Below are 23,184 nucleotides of genomic sequence, written 5' to 3'. Positions count from 1 at the left end.
AAAAAATTCGTGTGTTTTCTGCATAGGCCAAATAGGTAAGTTGAATGGGGATACAGTGGAAATCATCACCCTTGCATTTTTCAAGCCCTTGGTGGTTGCACTGATCTCTATAATCCCTCCAGGAACGTAGTATTGCTTTTGATTTACTATTTTCCTAAGCAGAGGCAGTTCTAGCAGGTTTCACTTGACCTTTTGTACCATAATAACAACAATCCACAAGTCAGGGAATCAGTGTGGGGATTCTACCAGTTGCTGACTGTGTCTATTCCAATTATATATCCCAGAACTTGGAAAATAACCAGAGGATAGGTTCAGGAACCTACTGGGTCCACTATGAGGTAGATGTGAGCTAAAACTCCATTAAATAACTGACCTCCATAAGCCCCTAATCTGACTGGTGGACCACAGTGCCATTTTGGGTCTCCTGGAATTCATGTCATTTCAGAGCTGGTGTTCAGTTATTTCTGAAAAGTCTGATTATTTCATTTTCCCCAGTGCCCTCTTTACTATTGTAAGTAGTCATTAGTGCATTTAAACCTAATCAGATCAGAGAAGCAATTTCAGAAACTTCAGAACCAATTCAGAAAACCCATTCTTAAGATTCAGTTCCTCTAGAACCACTCTTGGTAACAAAATGTGTGTCAGTCAGTGCTCTTCAGAAAAATAGAACAAATAGAATCTTATTTTTAAATATGACTCTTTTATAAATATGATTTATAAGATTTATCATTCATCTTTATTATTTTACTTATCTTTTTTATTTTATATTTATAAAACTTAGAAGAGCATTATCCTTAAATATTGGCTCATGCAATTGTGGGGGCTGGCAAGTCTGAAATCCACAGGGAAGGCCGTTGGGCTAGAAACTCTGCGGAAGATGATGCTACAGTCTTGAGGCAGAATTCTTTCTCTTCCAGGAAACATCATGTTTGCTCTTAAGGCCTTCGAGTGATTGGATGAGGCCCATCCACATTATTGAGGGTAATCTCCTTTACTTCAAGTCAACTGATTGTACATGTTAACCACATCTATAAAATACCTTCACTGCAACATCTAGATTAGTATTTGATTAAATAACTGGATAGTATAGCATAGCCAAGTTGACACTTAAAATTAACAAACACAACACTCTACATTCCCTTTCCTTGCCTTATTTTTCTTCTAATTTATCTGCATATAACATATTCTATATTTTATTTAGGTATTTTGGGTTTTATCTGTTTCCTCCCAGCTTCAATGTAATCTCCAGAAGGAAGGGATTTTTGTCTACTTTGTTAAGTTTGCTTTGGTTTCAATGTGTCCCCTCCAAAATCCAGGTGCTGAAACTTAATAGCCAATGTGATGTTATTAAGAGGTGTGGCACTTGAGAGGTGATTAGGTAATGAGAGCTCCTCCCCTCAAGAATGGAATTAGGCCCTCAGAAAAGATTCTTCATGCACATTTGGCTCACTTGCCCTTCTGCCTTCTACCATGTGAGAACATCATGTTCCCCCAACAAGGAGGATGCAGCAACAAAGCTCCATCTTGGAAGCAGCCCTCACCGAACATTTCCAGTGCCCTGATCTTAGAGTTACCAGACTCTAAAACTGTGAGAAGATAAATTTCTGTTATTTATAGATTACCCAATCTCAGGGTTTTTTTATAGCAGTACAGAGAGCCTGAGACGTTGTTGCATACATAGCCGCTAGAATAGTTGCTGGCACATATTTTGGAGTAAATAAGTATCTGTGGAATAAATGAGTAAGTTTGTTGAAGTTATTCAGAAAGCAATTTGGCAACATCTGGTAACATTGAAGATGTGCACTTAAGGATGTTTATTACAACATAGTTTACAATATCAAAAAGTTGAAAACCAGCCAACTGTCCCTTGATAGTGAAATTGGTTTTTTAAAATTGTGTTATATTTATACCAAGTAATTACCTTGTTCAGTTAAAGTGAGTTAGACAAAACTCATGTAGAAACACAGACAAATTTCAAAACAATTTTTTTTTCAGACAGTCTCACTTTGTCAACCTGGCTGGAGTGCAGTTGTTGGCCCACTGCAAACTCTACCTCATAGGTTCAAGCGATTCTCATGCCTCAGCCTCCCGACTAGCTGGGATAACAGGCATGTGTTATCATAACCAGCTAATTTGTGTATTTTTAGTAGAGACAGGGATTCACTGTGTTGGCCAGGCTGGTCTCGAACTCCTGACCTCAAGTGATCCACCCACCTTGGTCTCCCAAAGTGCTGGGGTTACAGGTGTGAGACACCATGCCTAGCCCAAAACCAAAATATTAAATAGAAAAAAGTTGCAAAATGACATGTACACTATGATATTGTAAAATTTAACAGTAGGAGATTCAGGGAAAGATAGCCAAAAGGAAGCTTCTCTGGAGTGCAGTTACCACCGAGTGAGAGAGAATCAGAGAAATATCCGTGTCTCCAAGCGAGGCACCGGTAAAGGGATTGGTTGAACCGTGGGATTAACCCCCAAAAAAGCCAGTGAAAGCAGCCCAAAGGGGTCCAGCTGAGGCAAGGCGGGGTGCACTACTCCACCTGGAAAGCATATCAGGCATGGAGGATGAGGGGGTGTCACCTCCTCCATTCTCTGAATCAGACACAAAAATTCACTCCAAGACTTCGGCAGCACACAGATCAGGGAAACGCTGCCTTGCTGAGAACCACCCGGAGTCACAGACCTGGGCTACAGACCAGGCCGGCAGCCCCGGCCAGACCGGTGCCTTGTTAGCGCAGACCAGGGCAGAGATTTGGGCTAATACTGAGAAAACTTGCAAAAAGGAACTGCCCATCCCACAGAAGGGAGAGTTGAAAGCTGGGAAGGAGATACAACCAGACAGGCCCCTCCCTCACAAGGTCCAGCAACGGAGTCCCTCTCCCTAGAGAGTTTTGCAGTTAACACATCCTCCACCTGGGAACAGCGGGCTCCGCAGAGAGAAAGAGCCTGCCATTTGGAAGGCGGGGCTAACCCCACTAGTACGGAAACCAGGTGAGGAATAAACAGCAGCCTCTCTGAGACCCAGCCCCAGCAGCACCTCCACAGGCAGACAATGGACAGATTATCTCAAGTGGCACACTGACACTTGTGTTTAAAACAAGAAAAGCCTCATACAGGAGAAATAACCCCAACTTTAACAGAAAGAATGTCTACTCAGAGAAGATGTGAAGAAGCCAGCGCAAAAAGGACAAAAACATCAAAGTCCAGAATGCCTCTCCTCCCCAGAGAGATCATAATGACTCACCAGCCTGGCAACAAAACAGGTCAGAAGACGATTTTGATGAGCTGACAGAAGATGGGTAATAACAAATTTCTCTAAGCTAAAAGAACATGTTTTAACCCAATGCAAAGAAACTAAGAACCTTGAAAAAAGATTAGATGAAATGCTAACTAGAAAAACCAGCCTAGAGCAGAACATAAATGACTTGATGGAGCTGAAAAACACAACACAAGAACTTCGTGAAACATACACAAGTTTCAATAGCCAAATCGATCAAGCAGAAGAAAGGATATCAGAGATTGAAGATCAACTCAATGAAATGAAAAGAGAAAAAGGAGTGAAAATAAATGAACAAATCCTCCAAGAAATATGGGATTATGTGAAAAGACCTAATTAATGCTTGATCAGTGTACCTGAAGAGGATGGGGAAAATGAATCCAAGCTGGAAAACACTCTTCAAAATATTATCCAGGAGAACTTCGCCAACCTAGCAAAGCAGGCCAACATTCAGAAACAGGAAATACAAAGAACACCACAGAGATACTCCTCAAGAAGAGCAACTCCAAGGCACATAATCATCAGATTCACCAGGGTTGAAATGAAGGAAAAAATGCTAAGGGCAGCCAGAGAGAAAGGTCAGGTCACCCACAAAGGAAAGCCCATCAGACTCACAGCAGATCTCTCAGCAGAAACCCTACAAGCCAGAAGAGAGTAGAGACCAATATTCAACATCCTTAAAGAAAAGAACTTTCAAGCCGGAAGCTCATATCCAGCCAAACTAAACTTCATAAGGAAGGAGAAATAAAATCTTTTATGGACAAGCAATTACTGAGAGAATCCAAAACCACCAGACCTACCCTACAAGAGCTCCTGAAGAAAGCATTAAACACAGAAAAAAACATTCAGTACCAGCCACTGCAAAAATGAACCAAATGGTAAAGACCAATGATGTAATGAGGAAACTGCATCAACCGACGGGGAAAACAACCAGTAACAAAATGGCAGGATCAAATTTACACATAACGATATTAACGTTAAATGTAAATGGCCTAAATGCCCCAATCAAAAGACACAGACTGGCAAACTGGGTAAAAAGTCAAAACCCATCAGTGTGCTGTATTCAGGAGACCCAACTCACATGCAAAGACACACATAGTCTCAAAATAAAGGGATGGAAGCAGATCTACCAAGCAAATGGAGAGCAAAAAAAAAGCAGGGGTTGCAATTTTAGTCTCTGATAAAATCAACGTTAAACCAACAAAGATCAGAAGAGACAAAGAAGGACACTACATAATGGTGAAAGGATCAATACAACAAGAAGAGCTAACTATCCTAAATATATATACGCCAAATACATGAACGCCCAGATACATAAAGCAAGTTCTTAATGACCTACAAAGAGACTTAGACTCCCGCACAATAATAGTGGGAGATTGTAACACTCCACTGTCAACATTAGACAGATCAACAAGACAGAAAATCAACAAGGATATACAGGACTTGAATGCAGAACTGGAACAAGCAGACCCAATAGACATCTACAGAACTCTCCACCTCACAGCCACAGAATATACATTATTCTCAGCACCACATTGCACCTACTCTAAAATTGACCACATAATTCGAAGTAAATCACTTCTCAGCAAATGCAAAAGAAGGGAAATCATAACAAACAGTCTCTCAGACCACAGGACAATCAAATTAGATCTCAGGATTAAGAAACTAACTCAAAACCGCACATCTTCAAGGAAACTGAACAACTGGCTCCTGAATGTTGACTGGATAAACAATGAAATGAAGGCAGAAATAAAGATGTTCTACAAAACCAATGAGAATGAGGACACAACATGCCAAAATCTCTGGGACACATTAAAGCAACGTCTAGAGGGAAATTTATAGCAATAAATACCCACATGAGAAATGAGGAAAGATTGAAAATCAAAATTGAAAGAGCTAAAGGAGCAAGATCAAAAAAACTCAAAAGCTAGCAGAAGACAAGAAATAACTAAGATCAAAGCAGAAATGAAGGAGATGGACACAAAAAACCCTTCAAAAAATCAATAAATTCAGGAGCTGGTTTTTCGAAAAGATCAACAGAATAGACAGACTGCTAGCCAGATTAATAAAAAAGAAAAGAGAGAAGAATCAAATAGATGCAATAAAAAATGATAACAGGAATATCACCACCGATCCCTCAGAAATACAAACTACCATCAGAGATTACTACAAACAACTCTATGCACATAAACCAGTAAACCTGGAAGAAATGGATAAATTCATGGACACTTGCACCCTATCAAAACTAAACCAGGAAGAAATTGAAACCCTGAATAGACCAATAACAAGGGCTGAAGTTGAGGCAGTAATTAACAGCCTACTAACCAAAAAAATTACAGGCCTAGACGGGTTCACAGCCAAATTCTACTGGACTTACAAAGAGGAGCTGGTACGGATCATTCTGAAACTATTCCAAACAATCCAAAAAGAAGGAATCCTCCCCAACTCATTTTATGAGACAAACATCATCCTGATACCAAAACCCTGCAGAGACTCAGCAAAAAAAGAAAGCTTCAGACCAATATCCATGATGAACATAGATGCAAAAATCTTCAATAAAATATTGGCAAACAGATTGCAACAGCACATCAAAAAGCTTATCCATCATGATCAAGTAGGCTTCATCCCACTGATGCAAGGCTGGTTCAACATATGCAAGTCCATAAGCGTAATTCACCACATAAATAGAACTAAAGACAAAAACCACATGATTATCTCAACAGATGCAGAGAAGGTCTTTGACAAAATTCAACAGCCCTTTATGCAGAAAACTATCAATAAACTAGGTATCGATGGAACCTATCACAAAATAAAATAAGCTATTTATGACAAACTCACTGCCAATATCATACTGAATGGGCAAAAACTGGAAGCATTCCCTTGGAAATCTGGCACTAGACAAGGATGCCCTCTCTCTCCACTCTTATTCAATATAGTATTGGAAACTTTAGCCAGAGCAATCAGGCAAGAAAAAGAAATAAAGGTATTCAATTAGGAAAGGAGGAAGTCAAATTGTTTCTATTTGCAGATGACATGATTCTATATTCAGAAGATCTCATCGTCTCAGCCCAAACTCTCCTTAAGCTGATAAGCAACTTCAGCAAAGTCTCAGGATACAAAATCAATGTGCAAAAATCACAAGCATTCCTATACACCAATAACAGATCAACTAACAAAGGATGTAAAGGACCTCTTCAAGGAGAACTACAAATCACTGCTCAAGGAAATAAGAGAAGACAAAAACAGATGGAAAAACATTCCATGCTCATATTTAGGAAGAATCAATATTGTGAAAATGGCCATACTGCCTGAAGTAATTTATAGATTTAATGCTATCCCCATAAAACAACCAATGACCTTCGTCACAGAACTGGAAGAAACCACTTTAAACTTCATATAGAACCTAAAAAGAGCCTGCATAGCCAAGACAATCCTAAGCAAAAAGAACAAAGCTGGCGACATCACACTGCCAGACTTTAAGCTATGCTACAAGGCAATAGTAATCAAAACAGCATGGTCGTGGTATCAAAACAGAGACATAGACCAATGGAACAGAACGGAGTCACCTGGAGCAACACCGCATATTTACAACCATCTGATCTTTGACAAGCCTGACAAAAACAAGCAATGGGGAAAGGATTTCCTGTTTACTAAATGGTGTTGGGAAAATTGGCTAGCAATGTGCAGAAAGCAGAAACTGGGCCCCTTCCTGACATCTTACACTAAAATTAACTCCAGGTGGATTAAGGACTTAAACATAAGATCTAACATCATAAAAACCCTAGAAGAAAACCTAGGCAAAACCATTCAGAAGATAGGCATAAGCAAGGTCATCATGACTAAAACACCAAAAGCAATGGCAACAAAAGCCAAAATAGACAAATGGGATCTAATTAAACTTCAGAGCTTCTGTACAGCAAAAGAAACAATCATTAAAGTAAACTGGCAACCAACAGAATGGTGAAAAGTGTTTGCAATCTACCCATCTAACAAAGGGCTAATATCCAGAATCCAAAAAAAACTAAAACAAACTTACAAGAAAAAAAAAAAAAAAAAACCCATCCAAAAGTGGGCAAAGGATATGAACAGACACTTTTTGAAAGAAGACATATATGAAGCCAAAAAACATGTGAAAAAATGCTTATAATCGCTGGTCATTAGAGAAATGCAAATCAAAACCACATTGAGATACCATCTTACGCCAGTTAGAATGGCAATCATTAAAAAATCTGGAGACAACAGATGCTGGAGAGGATGTGGAGAAATAGGAACACTTTTTTGTTGTTGTTGTTGTTGTTGTTGTTGTTGTTGTTGAGACAGAGTTTCACTCTTGTTACCCAGGCTGGAGTGCAATGGCGCGAACTCGGCTCACCGCAACCTCCGCCTCCTGGGTTCAGGCAATTCTCCTGCCTCAGCCTCCTGAGTAGCTGGAATTACAGGCACGCGCCACCATGCCCAGCTAATTTTTTGTAGTTTTAGTAGAGATGGGGTTTCACCTTGTTGACCAGGATGGTCTTGATCTCTTGGCCTCGTGATCCACCCGCCTCGGCCTCCCAAAGTGCTGGGATTACAGGCGTGAGCCGCCGCGCCTGGCCAATAGGAACACTTTTACACTGTTGGTGGGAGTGTAAATTAGTTCAACCATTGTTGAAGACAGTGTGGCAATTCCTCAAGGACCTAGAAATAGAAATTCCATTTGACCCAGCAATTTCATTACTGGGTATATACCCAAAGGACTGTAAGTTGTTTTATTATAAAGACACATGCACTTGCATGTTCATTGTAGCACTGTTTACAATAGCAAAGACCTGGAACCAACCCAAATGCCCATCAATGATAGAGTGGACAAAGAAAATGTGACACATATACACCATGGAATACTATGCAGCCAAAAAAAATGATGAGTTTGTGTCTTTTGTAGGGACATGGATGAACATGGAAACCATCATTCTCAGCAAACTGACACAAGAACAGAAAATCAAACACTACATATTCTCACTCATAGGCGGGTGTTGATCAATGAGAACACTTGAACACAAAGAGGGTAGCATCACACACCGGGGTCCATTGCTGGGGGCTACAGGAGGGATAGTGGGAGGGAGGGTGGGGGAAGGATAACATGGGGAGAAATGTCAGGTATAGGTGATGGGGGGATGGTGGCAACAAACCACCTTGCCATGAATGTACCTATGCAATAATCTTGCATGATCTGCACATGTACCCCAGAATCTAAAGTACAAAAAAATTAACAGTATATAAGACAATACTATATAATGCTTATGGATGCATATGAATGTAGGAGGGGATACTTGCCAATACCAGGTTATCTTTAGGGAGGGAGAGAGATTGATGAGATAGGCGAGGGGCTTTAATTTTACCCACAAATGTTGTATCCTTTTAAAAATTTAAAAATACAAAACGTTTTAATATTCATTAAGTCTAGGCGGTAGATGTATGAATGTTTGATTTTTTAATACATTTGTGTGGTTGAGATATTAACAACAAAAATCAGAATATAATATAATAGAAAAGATTTCATTTCAAATATCAACTACAAAAAAAGTCAGAACTAAAACATGTGAATCATAAAAGATCTGTACAAAAAAATCTTGTATACACTTCTGAGGGATATAAAGTATTTGATACATGCCCTATTATTGGATAGGATGACTCATATTATACATATGTTAATTCTTCTCTTTGTATTATTCTATACGTTTAATTTGATAGTGATCAAAACACCAACAGGATTTTTGAAATGAGACAAACTGATTCTAAAGTCCATATGGTAAAAAGGGACATTCAAGAAAAGCCAGAAAATTCTATTAAAGAAGAGTAATGAGGAGGAATTGGCCTTAGGAGATACTAAAATATGCTATAAAGACACAGAAAGTGAAAGAGTTGTGTGGTACTAACATGTGAATTAAATGCACAAACCATACCTGACATCTGACCACTTCTGTCTATCATGCTGTACCTCCCTAGTCAAAGTCATTATTTTATCTCAGCTAAATCACTGCAACATCCTTGTAAATGGTCTCTGTCCTTGCTCTCTGCCCACTCCTCTTCACAGTCCATTCACCCAATAGCACTAGAGTGATATTTTGAAAATATAGACCATGGACACAGGGAGGGGAGCACTACACACTGGGGTCAGCTGGGGGGAAATAGGGGAGGGACGGTGGGGGGTGGGGAGCTGGGGAGAGATAGCAAGGGGAGAAATGCTAGATGTAGGTGATGGGGAGGAAGGCAGCAAATCACACTGCCACGTGTGTACCTATGCAACAATTTTGCATGTTCTTCACATGTACCCCAAAACCTAAAATGCAATAAAATAAATAAATGGGAAAAAAAAAAAGAAAAATAAATAAAAATAGGGCGATAGATGCAGCAAACCACCACTAGGGCACCTATATACCTATCTAACAAACCTGCACGGTCTGCACATGTACCCCAGAACTTAAAGTATAATAAATTAATTTTTAATTAAATACATAAATAAATAAAACTTTTAGAAAAATGCAAAAAAATATATATATATATAGACCATGTCACTCCCCTTCTTAAAACCATGAATAAATAAATGAACATGTCAATGAAACAAAACTGAGTTCAGAAATACGTTCAATTATCTAAAAGAAAGTGGTATATGATAAGGGTGGAATGCCATATCAGTAGAGAAAAGATAAACAGTGTTGGAACAACTAGGTAGTCACCTGAAAAAAATATTGGATCCTGCACTTACTCTTTACCTTAAAAGGAATTTTTAAAAAGTTTTATTTTACGTTCAGGGGTACAAATGCAGGTTTGTTACATAAGTAAACTTGTGTCATGGGGGTTTGTTGAACAGATTATTTCATCACCCAGGTATTACGCCTGGTACCCATTAGTTATTTTTCCTGACCCTCTCCCTCCTCTCACCTTCCACCCTCCTAAAGGCCCCAATGAGTGTTGTTGCCTTCTATGTGTCCATGTGTTGCCATCATTTAGCTCCTGTAAATGAGAACATGCGGTATATGGTTTTCTGTTCCTGTGCTAGTTTTCTAAGAATAATAGCCTCCAGTTCCATCCATGTCCCCACAAGGAACATGATCTCATTCTTTTTTATGATTGCATAGTATTGCTTATACATTGCTAGTGTGAGTGTAAATTATTTCAGACATTGTGAAAGACAATGTGGCAATTCCCCAAAGACCTAAAGACAGAAATACCATTGATCCAGCAATCCCATTGCTGAGTACATACCCAAAGGAATGTAAATCATTTTGTTATAAAGGCACATGCACATGTATGTTCATTGCAACACTATTCACAATAGCAAAGATATGGAATCAACATAAACGCCCATCAATGATAGACTGGACAAAGAAAATGTGGTAAAATGAATTTTTTAAATGTTATATTAATAAATGGAGCCATACAAAATGAACCAAATCTCATGTGTGGAAAGGAGCAGGCAGTGACTGCATGGGAGCACAAAATGGACACCCAGGGTATTGGTCCTGTTCTGTTTATTGATCTGGCTGCTGGTTAATTGAAGTATACGGTTAGTGAAAACTCATTAAATTGCACTTATATATACTAATGTGCAATTTTCTGTACATTAAATTTCTACCAAAATGTATAAAATATGTAAAATAATGAAGCTACAATAGAAAAAGATTGATGAATTTGATTATATAAAAACCTCTTTTTCTTCTTTTTGGAGATAGGATGCTGCTCTGTCACTCAGGCTAAAATGCAGTGGCATGATCATAGCTCACTGCAATCTCAAACTCTTGGACCCAAACATTCGTTTCACCTCAGCCTCCCAAATAGCTAAGACTACAGGTGCATAGCACCACTCGTGGCCAATTTGAAAAAAAAAAAAATTTAAGCGATAGGGTCTCACTGTGTTGCCAAGCCTGGTCTCGAAATCTTGATCTCAAGTGATCCTCCTGCCTTCGTCTCCCAAAGCACTGAAATTACAGGCATAAACCACTGCACCCAGAACAAAAGCCATGTTTTTTAATATTCCACACATGAGTGAGATCGCATGGTATTTGTTTTTCTGTGTCTGGCTTATTTCACTTTGCATAATGTCCTCCATGTTCATCTGTGTTGACACAAATAACAGGATTTTCTCTTTTTTTTATGGCTGAATATTATTCCATTGTATGCACGTACCACATTTTCTTTATCCATCCATCCAATGATGGACACAGGTTGATTCTATATCATGGCTATCGTGAATAGTGCTGCAGTGCACGTGGGACTTCAGATATGTCTTTGACATACTGATTTCAGTCAGTGGGATTGCTGAACCACATGGAGGTACAAAGATTTAGACAGGAGAAATACATTTTGAGATCTGTTGCACAACAGGATGACTGTAGCTAATAACAATGTATTGTACATTTCCAAATAGCTAAGACAATGAATTTCAAACATCTCAACACAAAAATTGAGATGATAGATATGTTAATTAGCTTAGTGTAATCATTTCACATTATATACATATATAAAACACCACATTGTACCCAAAAAATGTGTACAATTATGATTTATTAAAATAATATAGAGAAATAATCATTTTTATCTGCATGGGAAAATTCTATAAATAAAATCAAAAGGCAAATGAAAAACCGGGAAAATATTTGTAACACATATAACAAAGAGCTAATTTCCTCTGTATATAGTTAATAAGGAAGAACAAAATAACAATAGAAAAATGGGTAAAACATTATTAACACTCATAATAATGTACATACGAATGGCTTTCATATGGATGAAAGGTTCACAATCTCCCAAGAAAATAACTGCAATGACAAACTCTCAAGAGATAGATTTTTTTATTGCCTTTCAGATTTGCAAACATTTTTAAATGTAAAAACACACTGTATTTTAAGAGTGTAGGAAAACTGGTACTTCGTGCATTGCTATTGAGAACATAATCTTTATGGTGTTTTAGTTCAGTAGTACCTAAAAAAAATTGGTGTTTTAGTTTAGTAGTACCTAAAAAAATTGATGTTTTAGTTTAGTAGTACATAAAAAATTTGTAAATGACATACCCTGGAACCTAGCAATACCTAAGGACAAATTGCAATGTGTTCACAAAATATATATACAAGGATGTTTGTAGCATCGTTGTTAATGGCAAAAGACTGGAAACAATCTAAATGCCCATTCATAAGAACCTGGTTAAATAAATTTTTGTAGGCTCATTCTGTAGAATACTACACAGCCATTTATAACCAGAAAATACTGTGTGTACTTATACAAAAAGCTTTCCATAAAAACAAGATGTATGTTATTTTTTTCATTTTTAATTTCATTTTTCAGCTTTAACGAGGTATAATACAAATAAAAATTGTATACATTCAAGGTGTATGGCATAATGCTTTGATATATGTATACATTGTGAAATACTACCCCAATAAAATCAATTAACATGCTAATCACCAAAGTTATCACTTTGTGTGTTGGGGGTGGTGAGGACACAGGATATACTCTCTTAGCAAATTTCAAGTGAACAATAAGGTACTGTTAACTATAGTCACCATGCTGTATATTATAACCCCAGTACTTGTTTTAAAAGGATACAAAACTGTGTGAATATTATGGAGCTAACATTTGTATATTCTTAAGTCCCTGAGAGTGATACCATTAAAATACTCCACTCAGGAAAAATAGATGTTAAAATAAAGTTTTTCTTTGCAGAAGAATAGCAGCTAACAAATATAGAAAGATGATAGATTTATAAAATCATCATTTCTCCATCCCAAGAGACTCAAAGAATTTTTTTTAAAGAGAAAGAAAATTATTGTTTTGCAGTCCCAGTATAATAATGGATTTAGGTAAGGATCATCAGTGGGTGCTAAAATTATTATGAAAATTGTTAGAGAAAAGGATATGCGTAAAGTCTCAAAGTATAATCCCACTGATAATGTACTGATTACAAAGGAAAAAATATTTTGTCAGTGGAGAAATTTTAACCAAGTTATCAAACTCAGTACCACTATTATTAGGACACTCTGACATTATGATGTGCCTCCTGATGTGATGCAACATGAAGTACACAACAGCACCTATGAAACATGCTTGCCCAAAATGTTCGATCCAATTTTTTTTCCTGAGTAGTTTCTCGTGTAATAGAATACCACAATTTGTTTATACATTTTTCCTGTTAATGAGCATTTGGGTTGTTTCTAATATTTGACTGCTATGAATAAAGGTTCTATGTCTTTTCTGGACATATTTTATTCTTTAGTACAGTGGCATAATTAAGATACCATAGCTTGTTTCCCTCCTTTTTAGATTCTTTCCCTGTTATGGCTGCAGATGGAGCATTGATGGGTGAGGATTGATTGATGCCTTAAGTGTTAATAAGTGGTACTAGTTGTTCATATTATGCTGTTCTTTATCTTATTCTAAACTACATTCATTATCAGAGAGGGTAACGTAATGCAACTCACCTAGAGATGTGGATGACCTGTATGCATTGCTTCTGAGGCCCCCTTTTCTCTACTACAAGTTCTTTAATTGGTTCTGAATGTTCGTTGGATAGATCCTGATCCTGGCTGTGAATTTCAAAGACTCAAAGAGTGATAAGCATTATTGTAAACCAGATCAAGGAGTGTGAGAGCATGAACAACTAGTCATCATCGGATCTTTGCTGGATCTACAGCAACCGATCCATACATACTACTCAATTTAAGCGACCTATTCTACTATGGAAGTTAAAGTTTCACAACTGCTCCTTATGTATATTGGATTTGGGTGAATTTTCATTGTTATATAAATGTTGAACTAGTTTCAACAGTGTTCTTTCATATTTACTCTGCAAATACAAAAAAAACCTGTAGCCAGTGGTCATTTCAAAATCTTTTATGTTCAGATACTGAAGGTTGACTACCTCAGATTTACTGCACTCACAGTGGACTTCATGTGGATCACAACTTCTGGATAAGAAGTTTACAACTATTAAGTGTCAATGTGAACCTTGAAACAAGCTCTACTGGATCCTTATCAGAAATCCTGCAGAAAGTCAGCCATCTAGGTTCTGATCTGCTATAAACGATAAACATTCAAATTCATTAATTAACCTGTCCTGTGCCCTGCCCTTAAGGAATACCCTCTGTAGTAGGCTGTGGCTATATTAGACTTTCTGGAACATGCCACTCAAAAGAACTGATATGTCCAGATCATCTGTGTAGGACTGTGATTTGATATTTAAACTTTTAGTTGTATTCTGAGATAACCACAAAATAAATTCAACCAAACTGGGGTTCCCAGAGTGAGAAAATGGGTGAGAGAATAATTTTAGTGATTTTTTATTTAGAAAGTGCTGGCCAGGTGCTGTGGCTCATGCCTGTAACCCTAGCACTTTGGGAGGTTGAGGTGGGTGGATCACCTGAAGTCAGGAGTTCAAGACCAGCTTGACCATCATGGTGAAACCCCACCTTTAAAAAAAAAGAAAGTGCTTTTCTTTGTTCTACATTAAGGCTTTTTTTACCTTGACTTGAAATAAGTTATTTGACAGAGCATATTTCTTGGTTAAGTAAGTAACCTGAAGTATGCATTAGAGTTGCGAAATGTCTCATGAATATGCCAATCCTGAGGGTAGACCCAAATGGCCTTTGATGTAAAGGGCAGTGGTTGCTGGAGGCTTTACTTCAGGTGCTGCTAATACCTCCTCTAATCAGGTCTAAATTGTATAGTAAACTGCAGTGAAAATAATATGCTTTCTGCTCAGGCTAAGGGATTCACGATCTGTCCTTATAAATTCAGAGCAATATGAGCAAAACCTCAGCTAAAACCCATTTAAGTTTCATGAATTGTGCATGTACCTTTGATAAGAACTTCTTATATACTTGTGCCCAAATTTTCAAGGTATTGGATGTGCCATAGATGCAGTGATTTTCCTAGCTAGCTCTGTTTTCAACCTTTTGGTGTGTCTTTATGTTCATTTGGAGAGTCAGGAGGAAAGGAGATGTAGCACTTCTGTTTTTAATAATTAAAACTTAAACTACCTAGTAGTTTTTGGTCCTTTAAAGGGGACTTGAGGAACCTTCCCCGGATTACAGAAAAGTTTCCACCTAATGAGATAGCCTGGTAGTTTCCTAGTTTTGTATCTTTGGTTCAATAGAAATAACTCAAAGTGGTATGTGACTAACTGATGCAGAGCCTGTGTTTCTCCATAATAAATCCCTTTGCCAAATGCATGAGTTGCAGACTTGCTACTGGCAAGAGTGAAGCAAGTGGGTAAAACTATTTTGATGTAGAAACATTTTCCTATAGAAGTCAGTCTTGATGGAAGTGTTAGTGCAGGAATCGGACTCTAGGAGGGTTACAGTATCTCCTGACAGGACCTACCAACTATGTCTGATAAATAATGTTGTCATTATTTGAGGTGGCAGGCAGGATGCCTGCCTTCTGGTGTATTTGGGTGAGTAGTTGAGCTAGCCAAGGGGAGGTTGAATGATTAAATCAGAAATGGGATTCTTGGTAAACTGAAGACTTTATTTGGGAACCAAAAACCTTAACAAATAATCTCTTCATTGAGCCACATATTTTCCCTGAAACGTATGCATTTTTCCAGCAAAATATTGTTGGGGGTTATGTTATTGAAGGATAAACAGAGATGAATAAGTGGAGGTGTTAGGTAACGGCATACTGTACATGAAATCTGAAGACCTGCAGCAGATTTAAATTCCAACACTTGTTATAACTGTTTAAAAGACTGTGAAAATATCAAAATGTGTATGAATCAAGTTTCAACATATTATATGTTGGGTGGATGAGGCTGTCCATTTCTTTGACTTCTCAGGCATAGTTTGGCAGTGCAAGAACTCTGTAATGCTAACAAATTCAATAAAAAGTAAATATATGGAAAAGAAGTGTAAGAGCCCTGCAACACTGGGAATATGGCTGTTTCTAGGATTTAAGTAGCAAGAAAAAAAACAACCACAAATCCAAAGGAAAAAACTCAGAACAACAGCAAAAAAATAATGCACTAAAAGAAGACTGTGGCAGCAATGCCTTGGCCTTCAGAATCTGGTTGGCACAGCAACTGATTAAGGGCCTTGGCAGCAGGCAGAGCAACTGCAGTGTCTTTTAAATGAACAGAGTACCACAGTCCAGGAGACTGTTTTAGCTTCAGAAATGTCAGAAAACAAACCAAGATATTATCAGGAAATGAAGGTAGAAAAGGCTTAAGGTCTTAGAGATCAAATTCTCCCTAAATGAAAGGTAAAAAGAGAGATGTACCCCCCAAAAGATGTCCCCAGGCCTAAAAGCAGGAGAGATAGATAGATAGACAGACAGACAGACAGACAGACAGACAGACAGACAGATAGATAGATAGATAGATAGATTCAATAGATTCGATATAGATATATAGATATATTTAAAATATACAACATGATATTTTGATATGAGACTAGGAAAGAGTAGGATATATTTTCTGTTTATATTAAGTCTAGAAAGGTAACTCGGAGTTAGATATAATAAAAAAGAAAAGGAAAAATATGAGTAAACTGGAATAACCTCTCATTACCACATCGCTTCCCACAAGGGAGATCAGATTCAAAAAACTATTGGGGTGCCCTCTGAAAACTGTAGAAAAAGTGTCAATAATAGGAGCAGATTAGCATTCTTCTTTTAATAACTGATTACAAAACATTTAGAAAGAATGAAGAGAGAAGAAGACCGCAGCGAGCAGGTATTATTTACTGAGCTTCAAGTGACACAGTGACTGTAATTTGGAAAGCAGGATAGCCTGGGCCAGAAAGGAAGATACTTAAGACATTTAGAGAGTTAAGACTCTTGGGGGTTGGGAGAGAAAAATGAAATTCAGTAAGGCAGGATTTCAATATGTGTGAGCCCGGTCTGTATTAAATAATGGAATGATGCAAAGATATCTCCTAGAAGAAATTCTCCTACTTAGGAATGTGAAAGTGGGTAAGGAGGTTTTACTTGAATTGCAGATGCTTTCTGCAGTCCTGGAACTTCCTTTCTTCATAGCTTTCACTGTAGGAGGAATCCCATAAGATAAATCCTGACGGAGTATATTAAAAAAAACACACACATGTCAAGACCACAAAACAAGAGAAAGGAAAATGAAGAGCAAAGGACACTATGATCCAGCAAATATTTTTAGCCCTACACAGGTAGAGATGACACAGGACCTTAAGAAATAAATGGGGTGAGGCTCGGGCTTGATGCCTTATGCCTGTAACCCCAGCACTTTAGGAGACCTGAAGCAGGAGGATCATTTGAGCCCAGGAGTTTGAGACCAGCCTGGGCAACATAATGAGACCCTGTCTCTACAAAAACTAGAAGTATTATCCAGGCATGATGATGCTCTCCTGTGGTCCCAGCTACTCAGGAGACTGAGGTAGGAGCATCATTTGAGTCTGGGAAGTCAAGGGCGCCATGAACCAAGAGCGTGCCACTGCACAAAGAAAGAGAGAGGGAGGGAGGGAGGAAGGGAAGGAGAGGGAGAGAGAAGGGAAGGCTGTGAGGAAGGAAGGAAGGAAGGAAGGAAGGAAGGAAGGAAGGAAGGAAACAGGGAGGGAGGGAGGGAGGGAGGGATGAAGGAAGGGAAGGAAACCAGGGGAAAACACAAGGAAATGAAACATTGTTTTACATACTTGCCAGTGGAGGAAAAAAATAAAGAAAATGGAATGAGAGTCATATGCCACTGCTGCTGGGGGAGGGGAAGGGGGGTGGGAAGCCAGCCAAAAGAATGTTGTACTCAGCCTGCTTATCCAGCCTATGGGCAGCAGCCAGCAGCCACTGCACCTACAAGACCACAGGATGGTAACAAGCCCACTGAGACTAGTCAACCTCAATCTAGCACAGGAGGTTACAACCAGCCCAGCCTAGGATATGGACAGAGTAACTACAGTTATCCCCAGGTACCTGGGAGCTACCCTATGCAGCCAGTCACTGCACCTCCACCCTACCCTCCTACCAGCTATTCCTCTACACAGCCGACTAGTTATGATCAAAGCAGTTACTCTCAGCAGAACACCTATGGGCAACCAAATAGCTATGGACAGCAGAGTAGCTATGGTCAACAAAGCAGCTATGGGCAGCAGCCTCCCACTAGTTACCCACCCCAAACTGGATCCTACAGCCAGGCTCCAAGTCAATATAGCCAACAGAGCAGCAGCTATGGGCAGCAGAGTTCATTCCGACAGGACCACCCCAGTAGCATGGGTGTTTATGGGCAGGAGTCTGGAGGATTTTCTGGACCAGGAGAGAACCGGAGCATGAGTGGCCCTGATAACCAGGGCAGGGGAAGAGGGGGATTTGATCATGGAGGCATGAGCAGAGGTGGGCAGGGAGGAGGATGCGGTGGAAAGGGCACTGGAGAGCGAGGTGGCTTCAATAAGCCTGGTGGTCCCATGGAGGAAGGACTAGATCTTGATCTAGGCCCACCTGTAGATCCAGATGAAGATTCTGACAACAGTGCAATTTATGTACAAGGATTAAATGATAATGTGACTCTAGATGATCTGGCAGACTTTTTTAAGCAGTGTGGGGTTGTTAAGATGAACAAGAGAACTGGCCAACCCATGATCCACATCAACCTGGACGAGGAAACGGGAAAGCCCAAAGGCGATGCCACCATATCCTATGAAGACCCACCTACTGCCAAGGCTGCCGTGGAGTGACTTGATGGTAAAGACTTTCAAGGGAGCAAACTTAAAGTCTCTCTTGCTCGGAAGAAGCCTCCAATGAAGAGTATGCGGGGTGGTATGCCGCCCCATGAGGGCAGAGGGATGCCACCACCACTCCATGGAGGTCCAGGAGGCCCAGGAGGTCCTGGGGGACCCATGGGTCTCATGGGAGGCCATGGAGGAGATAGAGGAGGCTTCCCTCCCACAGGACTCCGGGGTTCTCGAAGGAACCCCTCCAGAGGAGGAAACGTCCATCACCGAACTGGAGACTGGCAGTGTCCCAATCCGGGTTGTGGAAACCAGAACTTCGCCTGGAGAACAAAGTGCAACCAGTGTAAGACCCCAAAGCCCGAAGGCTTCCTCCCACCACCCTTCCCGCCCCCGGGTGGTGATCGTGGCAGAGGTGGCCCTGGTGGCATGCGGGGAGGAAGAGGTGGCCTCGTGGATTGTGGTGGTCCTGGTGGAATGTTCAGAGGTGGCCATGGTGGAGACAGAGGTGGCTTCCGTGGTGGCCGGGGCATGGACCGAGGTGGCTTTGGTGGAGGAAGACGTGGTGGCCCTCGGGGACCCCCTGGACCTTTGATGGAACAGATGGGAGGAAGAAGAGGAGGACGTGGAGGACCTGGAAAAATGGATAAAGGCGAGCACCGTGAGGAGCGCAGAGATCGGCCCTATTAGATGCAGAGACCCTGCAGAGCTGCATTGACTACCAGATTTATTTTTTAAACCAGAAAATGTTTTAAATTTATAATTCCATATTTATAATGTTGGCCACAACATTATGATTATTCCTTGTCTGTATTTTAGTATTTTTCACCATTTGTGAAGAAACATTAAAACAAGTTAAATGGTAGTGTGCGGAGTTTTTTTTTTTTCCTTCTTTTAAAAATGGTTGTTTAAGACTTAACAATGGGAACCCCTTGTGAGCATGCTCAGTATCATTGTGGAGAACGAAAAGGGCCTCTAACTGTAACAATGTTCATGGTTGTGAGGTTTTTTTTTAAATAAAATTCCAAATGTTTATAAACAGTGAAAAAAAAAAAAAAAACCTAAAAAATTTAGACGCTTAGAGACAGCAAGGCTTGGGAAAGAGGACGTGGATGAGGAAATATTGGTGGTCACTGGATGGCACAGCCTTTGGAAGCTTCAGTTCAGGCATTTTCAGGCCTAAGGAACCTATAGCAGACAGCAACAACAGCAGTCACAGTGGCATGGAACAAATCCCATGGGATCTTACTGTGGACACAGATATACAGAGATGAGCTGAAGATTGAGACGGTGAAGATTGCTAAGCCATGAATTTCACTCAGAGAGCTACCTGTTATAAATGTGGGGGTGCCTTCTCACAAGATTGGGTAGATTAGATTGTTAGGAATGCAAGAGTCGACTGGATATGAAAATACAGATATTCTAAATATATGGATGGATAATGAAGGAAAAGAGGGGCCCTTAGGAAAGACTGAAGGACTGGAGGGGCCACCACAATGAATATCTAAATTCTACAATAAGATAGGAAGACAGCCTGTTAGTCCCAGATATCTGAGTCCAAAACTTGCGATCTTAAAATCCATTTTTAAAAATTAACAAAACAATTTAGTTTCCACATACAGCACTGATTTAAATCCATTTGGAGAAATCTCCCATCCATAAGAGAATTATGACCATCTGCTTCCAATTCCCCTATGGGGATATCCCCCTACATGTACAACTTCATCTCTCAGAGTGGTTGTAAAGTGCAAAGTAAGAATGAAAGAAAAGGATCATAGCTTCCTCACCCCCATTCCCTCCCTCAAGAAAGACCTAGTCAAGTGTTTGGCTCAAATTCCTTGAGCCATGTTTACTAATGTGTTAGAGAGAGTCACTATTAATAAAATAGTGTCACTATTAATAAAATAGTGTTAATAAAAGAGAGTCACTTTTAATAAAAGGTCACATACTGTAGATGGATTTCTCTTTCATGCTTTCCAGTCATTCAGAGAAATTGAAACACTAAGCTAAAGCCTCCTTGGTATCCAGCCATCTTACTTTTTTTTTTTTTTTTTTGACACAGTTTCACTCTTGTCCTAGGCTGGAGTGCAATGGTACGATCTCAGCTCACCACAACCTCCTCTTCCCAGGTTCAAGTGATTCTCCCATCTCACCCTCCAGAGTGGCTGGGATTACAGGCACCCTCCACCATGCTCGGCTAATTTTGTATTTTTAGTAAAGATGGGGTTTCTCCATGTTGGTCAGGCTGGTCTCGAACTCCCGACCTCAGGTGATCTGCATGCCTCATCCTCCCAAAGTGCTAGGATTACAGGCGTAAGCCACCGTGCCCAGCCTGCCAACTTACTTTCTTTCACTTGATTGTTCAGTACTTTCACTTGATTGCTCAAGTACTTATTAGTTCTTACCAATTCAGGGATAAGCTACGATAAGATTGGAAACTGGTGGGAAAAGGCGAAGCCCTTTTTGGATCCTGAACCTAAGTTATATGCTGAAACCTAGCTTTACCAGAGAACCCTATGCCAGAGTACTGGGCACTAATATCACTAAACACTAAGTGGTATTTTAATTCCTATCTGTCCTTGTCCCTTGTATGTATGGCTTCTTAATAAATCTTACATGAAAAAGGTAATGAGGTTAAGTAAAAATGTGATTATTCCTGAGTTCCTACCCATAAAACCTAATTATTACCATTTAAAATCATACCTAATAGGCTGGGCACGGTGCTCACACCTTTAATCCCAGTACTTTTAGACACCAAGGCAGGAGTAGAGGAGTTAAGGAGTTCGAGACCAAACTGGCCAACATGGTGAAACCCCATCTCTACTAAAAATACAAAAATGAGTCGGGTGGGTGGCCTATACCTGTAGTCCCAGCTACTCAGGAGACTGAGGCAAGAGAATTGCTTGAACCCAAAAGGTGGAGGTTGTGGTGAGCCGAGATCAGCCCACTGCACTCCAGCCTGGGCAATAGAGCAAAACTCCATCTCCAAAAAAGAAGAAGACGAAGAAGACACCAGTCTTGTGGGATTAGAGTTGATAGGGCTAGCCACATCCTTTAGGACACAATCAAGTAACAGACTAGAAGTGAAGTGAAGTGTGGTTGGTCCCTGGAAACATCGTCATGAAAAAAATATTTTTTAGTCTGCAGTTAAAACTTGCCAAACAATCATTCTCAACTCTAGTTCATTCCTTTGATGACCATTTAGCATCTCTTTCTCTCTGAAAATCCCTACATGAATGGAATCCCAGTGGAAAGGAAGCTAGCCTCTTATTACAAGGCTGATCAATCAATGAGGGATGGAGGGACAAATTTGATCTCTTAATAACTGAAAATAATGCTTTTTTTTTTTTTTGCCATTGTTGCTACAATTTCTTACGGCCCCTTGGTGGAAAAACGATGATAGTTTGTTTCTTTATATATACTTTTCTCTACTAGCCATGTTTTCTATAATGCGTATTTATCTCTTTGACAATTAAAGTACAAATGAAGAAGAAAAAAAATCTCCTAAATTTAAGGAATTGAGTTAAGAGACAGAGACAGAGGTAGATAGGAAGACAGAAAGAAATTGAGTCTTCTCATTCTTCATAATTTTAGTCTTATTTTAGAAATCAAAGTTGGAGCATTCAGAAGGCAATGGCCAATACTGAAATTCCATTATAAGGAATAATGTCAATAACAACAAGTGATATGTAATGTATATTCTATATATTGCATATATAGTTTGGCTTTTCTAGAATTTCAATAAATGAAATTATACAGTATGTACTGTTTTATGTCTGACTTCCTTTACTTAGGATAAAGTTTTTGAGATTCATCCACATTGTTGTGTATATCAGCATTCATGCCCATTTTTTTTTTAGATGGAGTCTCGCTCTGTTGCCCAGGCTGGAGTGCAGTGGCTCACTGCAACCTCTGCTTCCCGGGTTCAAGTAATTCTCCTGCCTCAGCTGCCTAAGTAGCTGGGATTACAGTCATCCACCACCACACATGGCTAATTTTTGTATTTTCAGTAGAGACGGAGTTCACTATGTTGGCCAGACCTCAAGTGATCCACCTGCCTCAGCCTTCCAAAGTGCTGGAATACAGGTGTGAGCCACCACACCCGGCCTCTTCCAGCCTTTAAAAAATAATTTTGACAGAGTATTATTTACACACCATGAAATAAACTGTGGTATATACATTCAATGGAATACCATACAGCAATAAGAGGAATTAACTGGAAGGAAAGAGGATTTGCTTCACCATTCTGAA

At 39.5% G+C, this 23,184-nt stretch overlaps 1 protein-coding gene and 1 pseudogene across 2 annotated transcripts; both read left to right on the top strand.

The window, feature by feature from the left end:
* Positions 1-17,850: 17,850 nt before the first annotated feature.
* On the top strand, positions 17,851-19,798 carry LOC116532307 (annotated as a pseudogene). Its single transcript, XR_004260818.1, has one exon. The product of XR_004260818.1 is annotated as an RNA-binding protein EWS pseudogene (transcript).
* LOC116532236 (RNA-binding protein EWS-like) lies at positions 18,980-19,972 on the top strand. The gene is made up of 2 exons (XM_032251310.1): positions 18,980-19,279; positions 19,331-19,972. The coding sequence occupies exons 1-2, from the start codon at positions 19,003-19,005 to the stop codon at positions 19,621-19,623; spliced, it is 570 nt and encodes a 189-aa protein (XP_032107201.1). The 5' UTR covers positions 18,980-19,002; the 3' UTR covers positions 19,624-19,972.
* The last annotated feature ends 3,212 nt before the right edge of the window (positions 19,973-23,184 follow it).

This window comes from Sapajus apella, unplaced genomic scaffold (genome assembly GCF_009761245.1).
Source record: "Sapajus apella isolate SASKATOON/1434 unplaced genomic scaffold, GSC_monkey_1.0 scaffold75, whole genome shotgun sequence".
NCBI lineage: Eukaryota > Metazoa > Chordata > Mammalia > Primates > Cebidae > Sapajus > Sapajus apella.
Note: the sequence above shows the minus strand (reverse complement) of the source record. Positions and strands in the feature narration are given on the sequence as shown.

Coding starts and splice junctions, on each gene's coding strand:
- LOC116532236 (XM_032251310.1), top strand. CDS start 19,003: ATGAAGAGTATGCGGGGTGGTATGCCGCCCCATGAGGGCAGAGGGATG. Junction 19,280..19,330: donor GAGAACAAAGTGCAACCAGT/GTAAGACCCCAA, acceptor TCCCGCCCCCGG/GTGGTGATCGTGGCAGAGGT.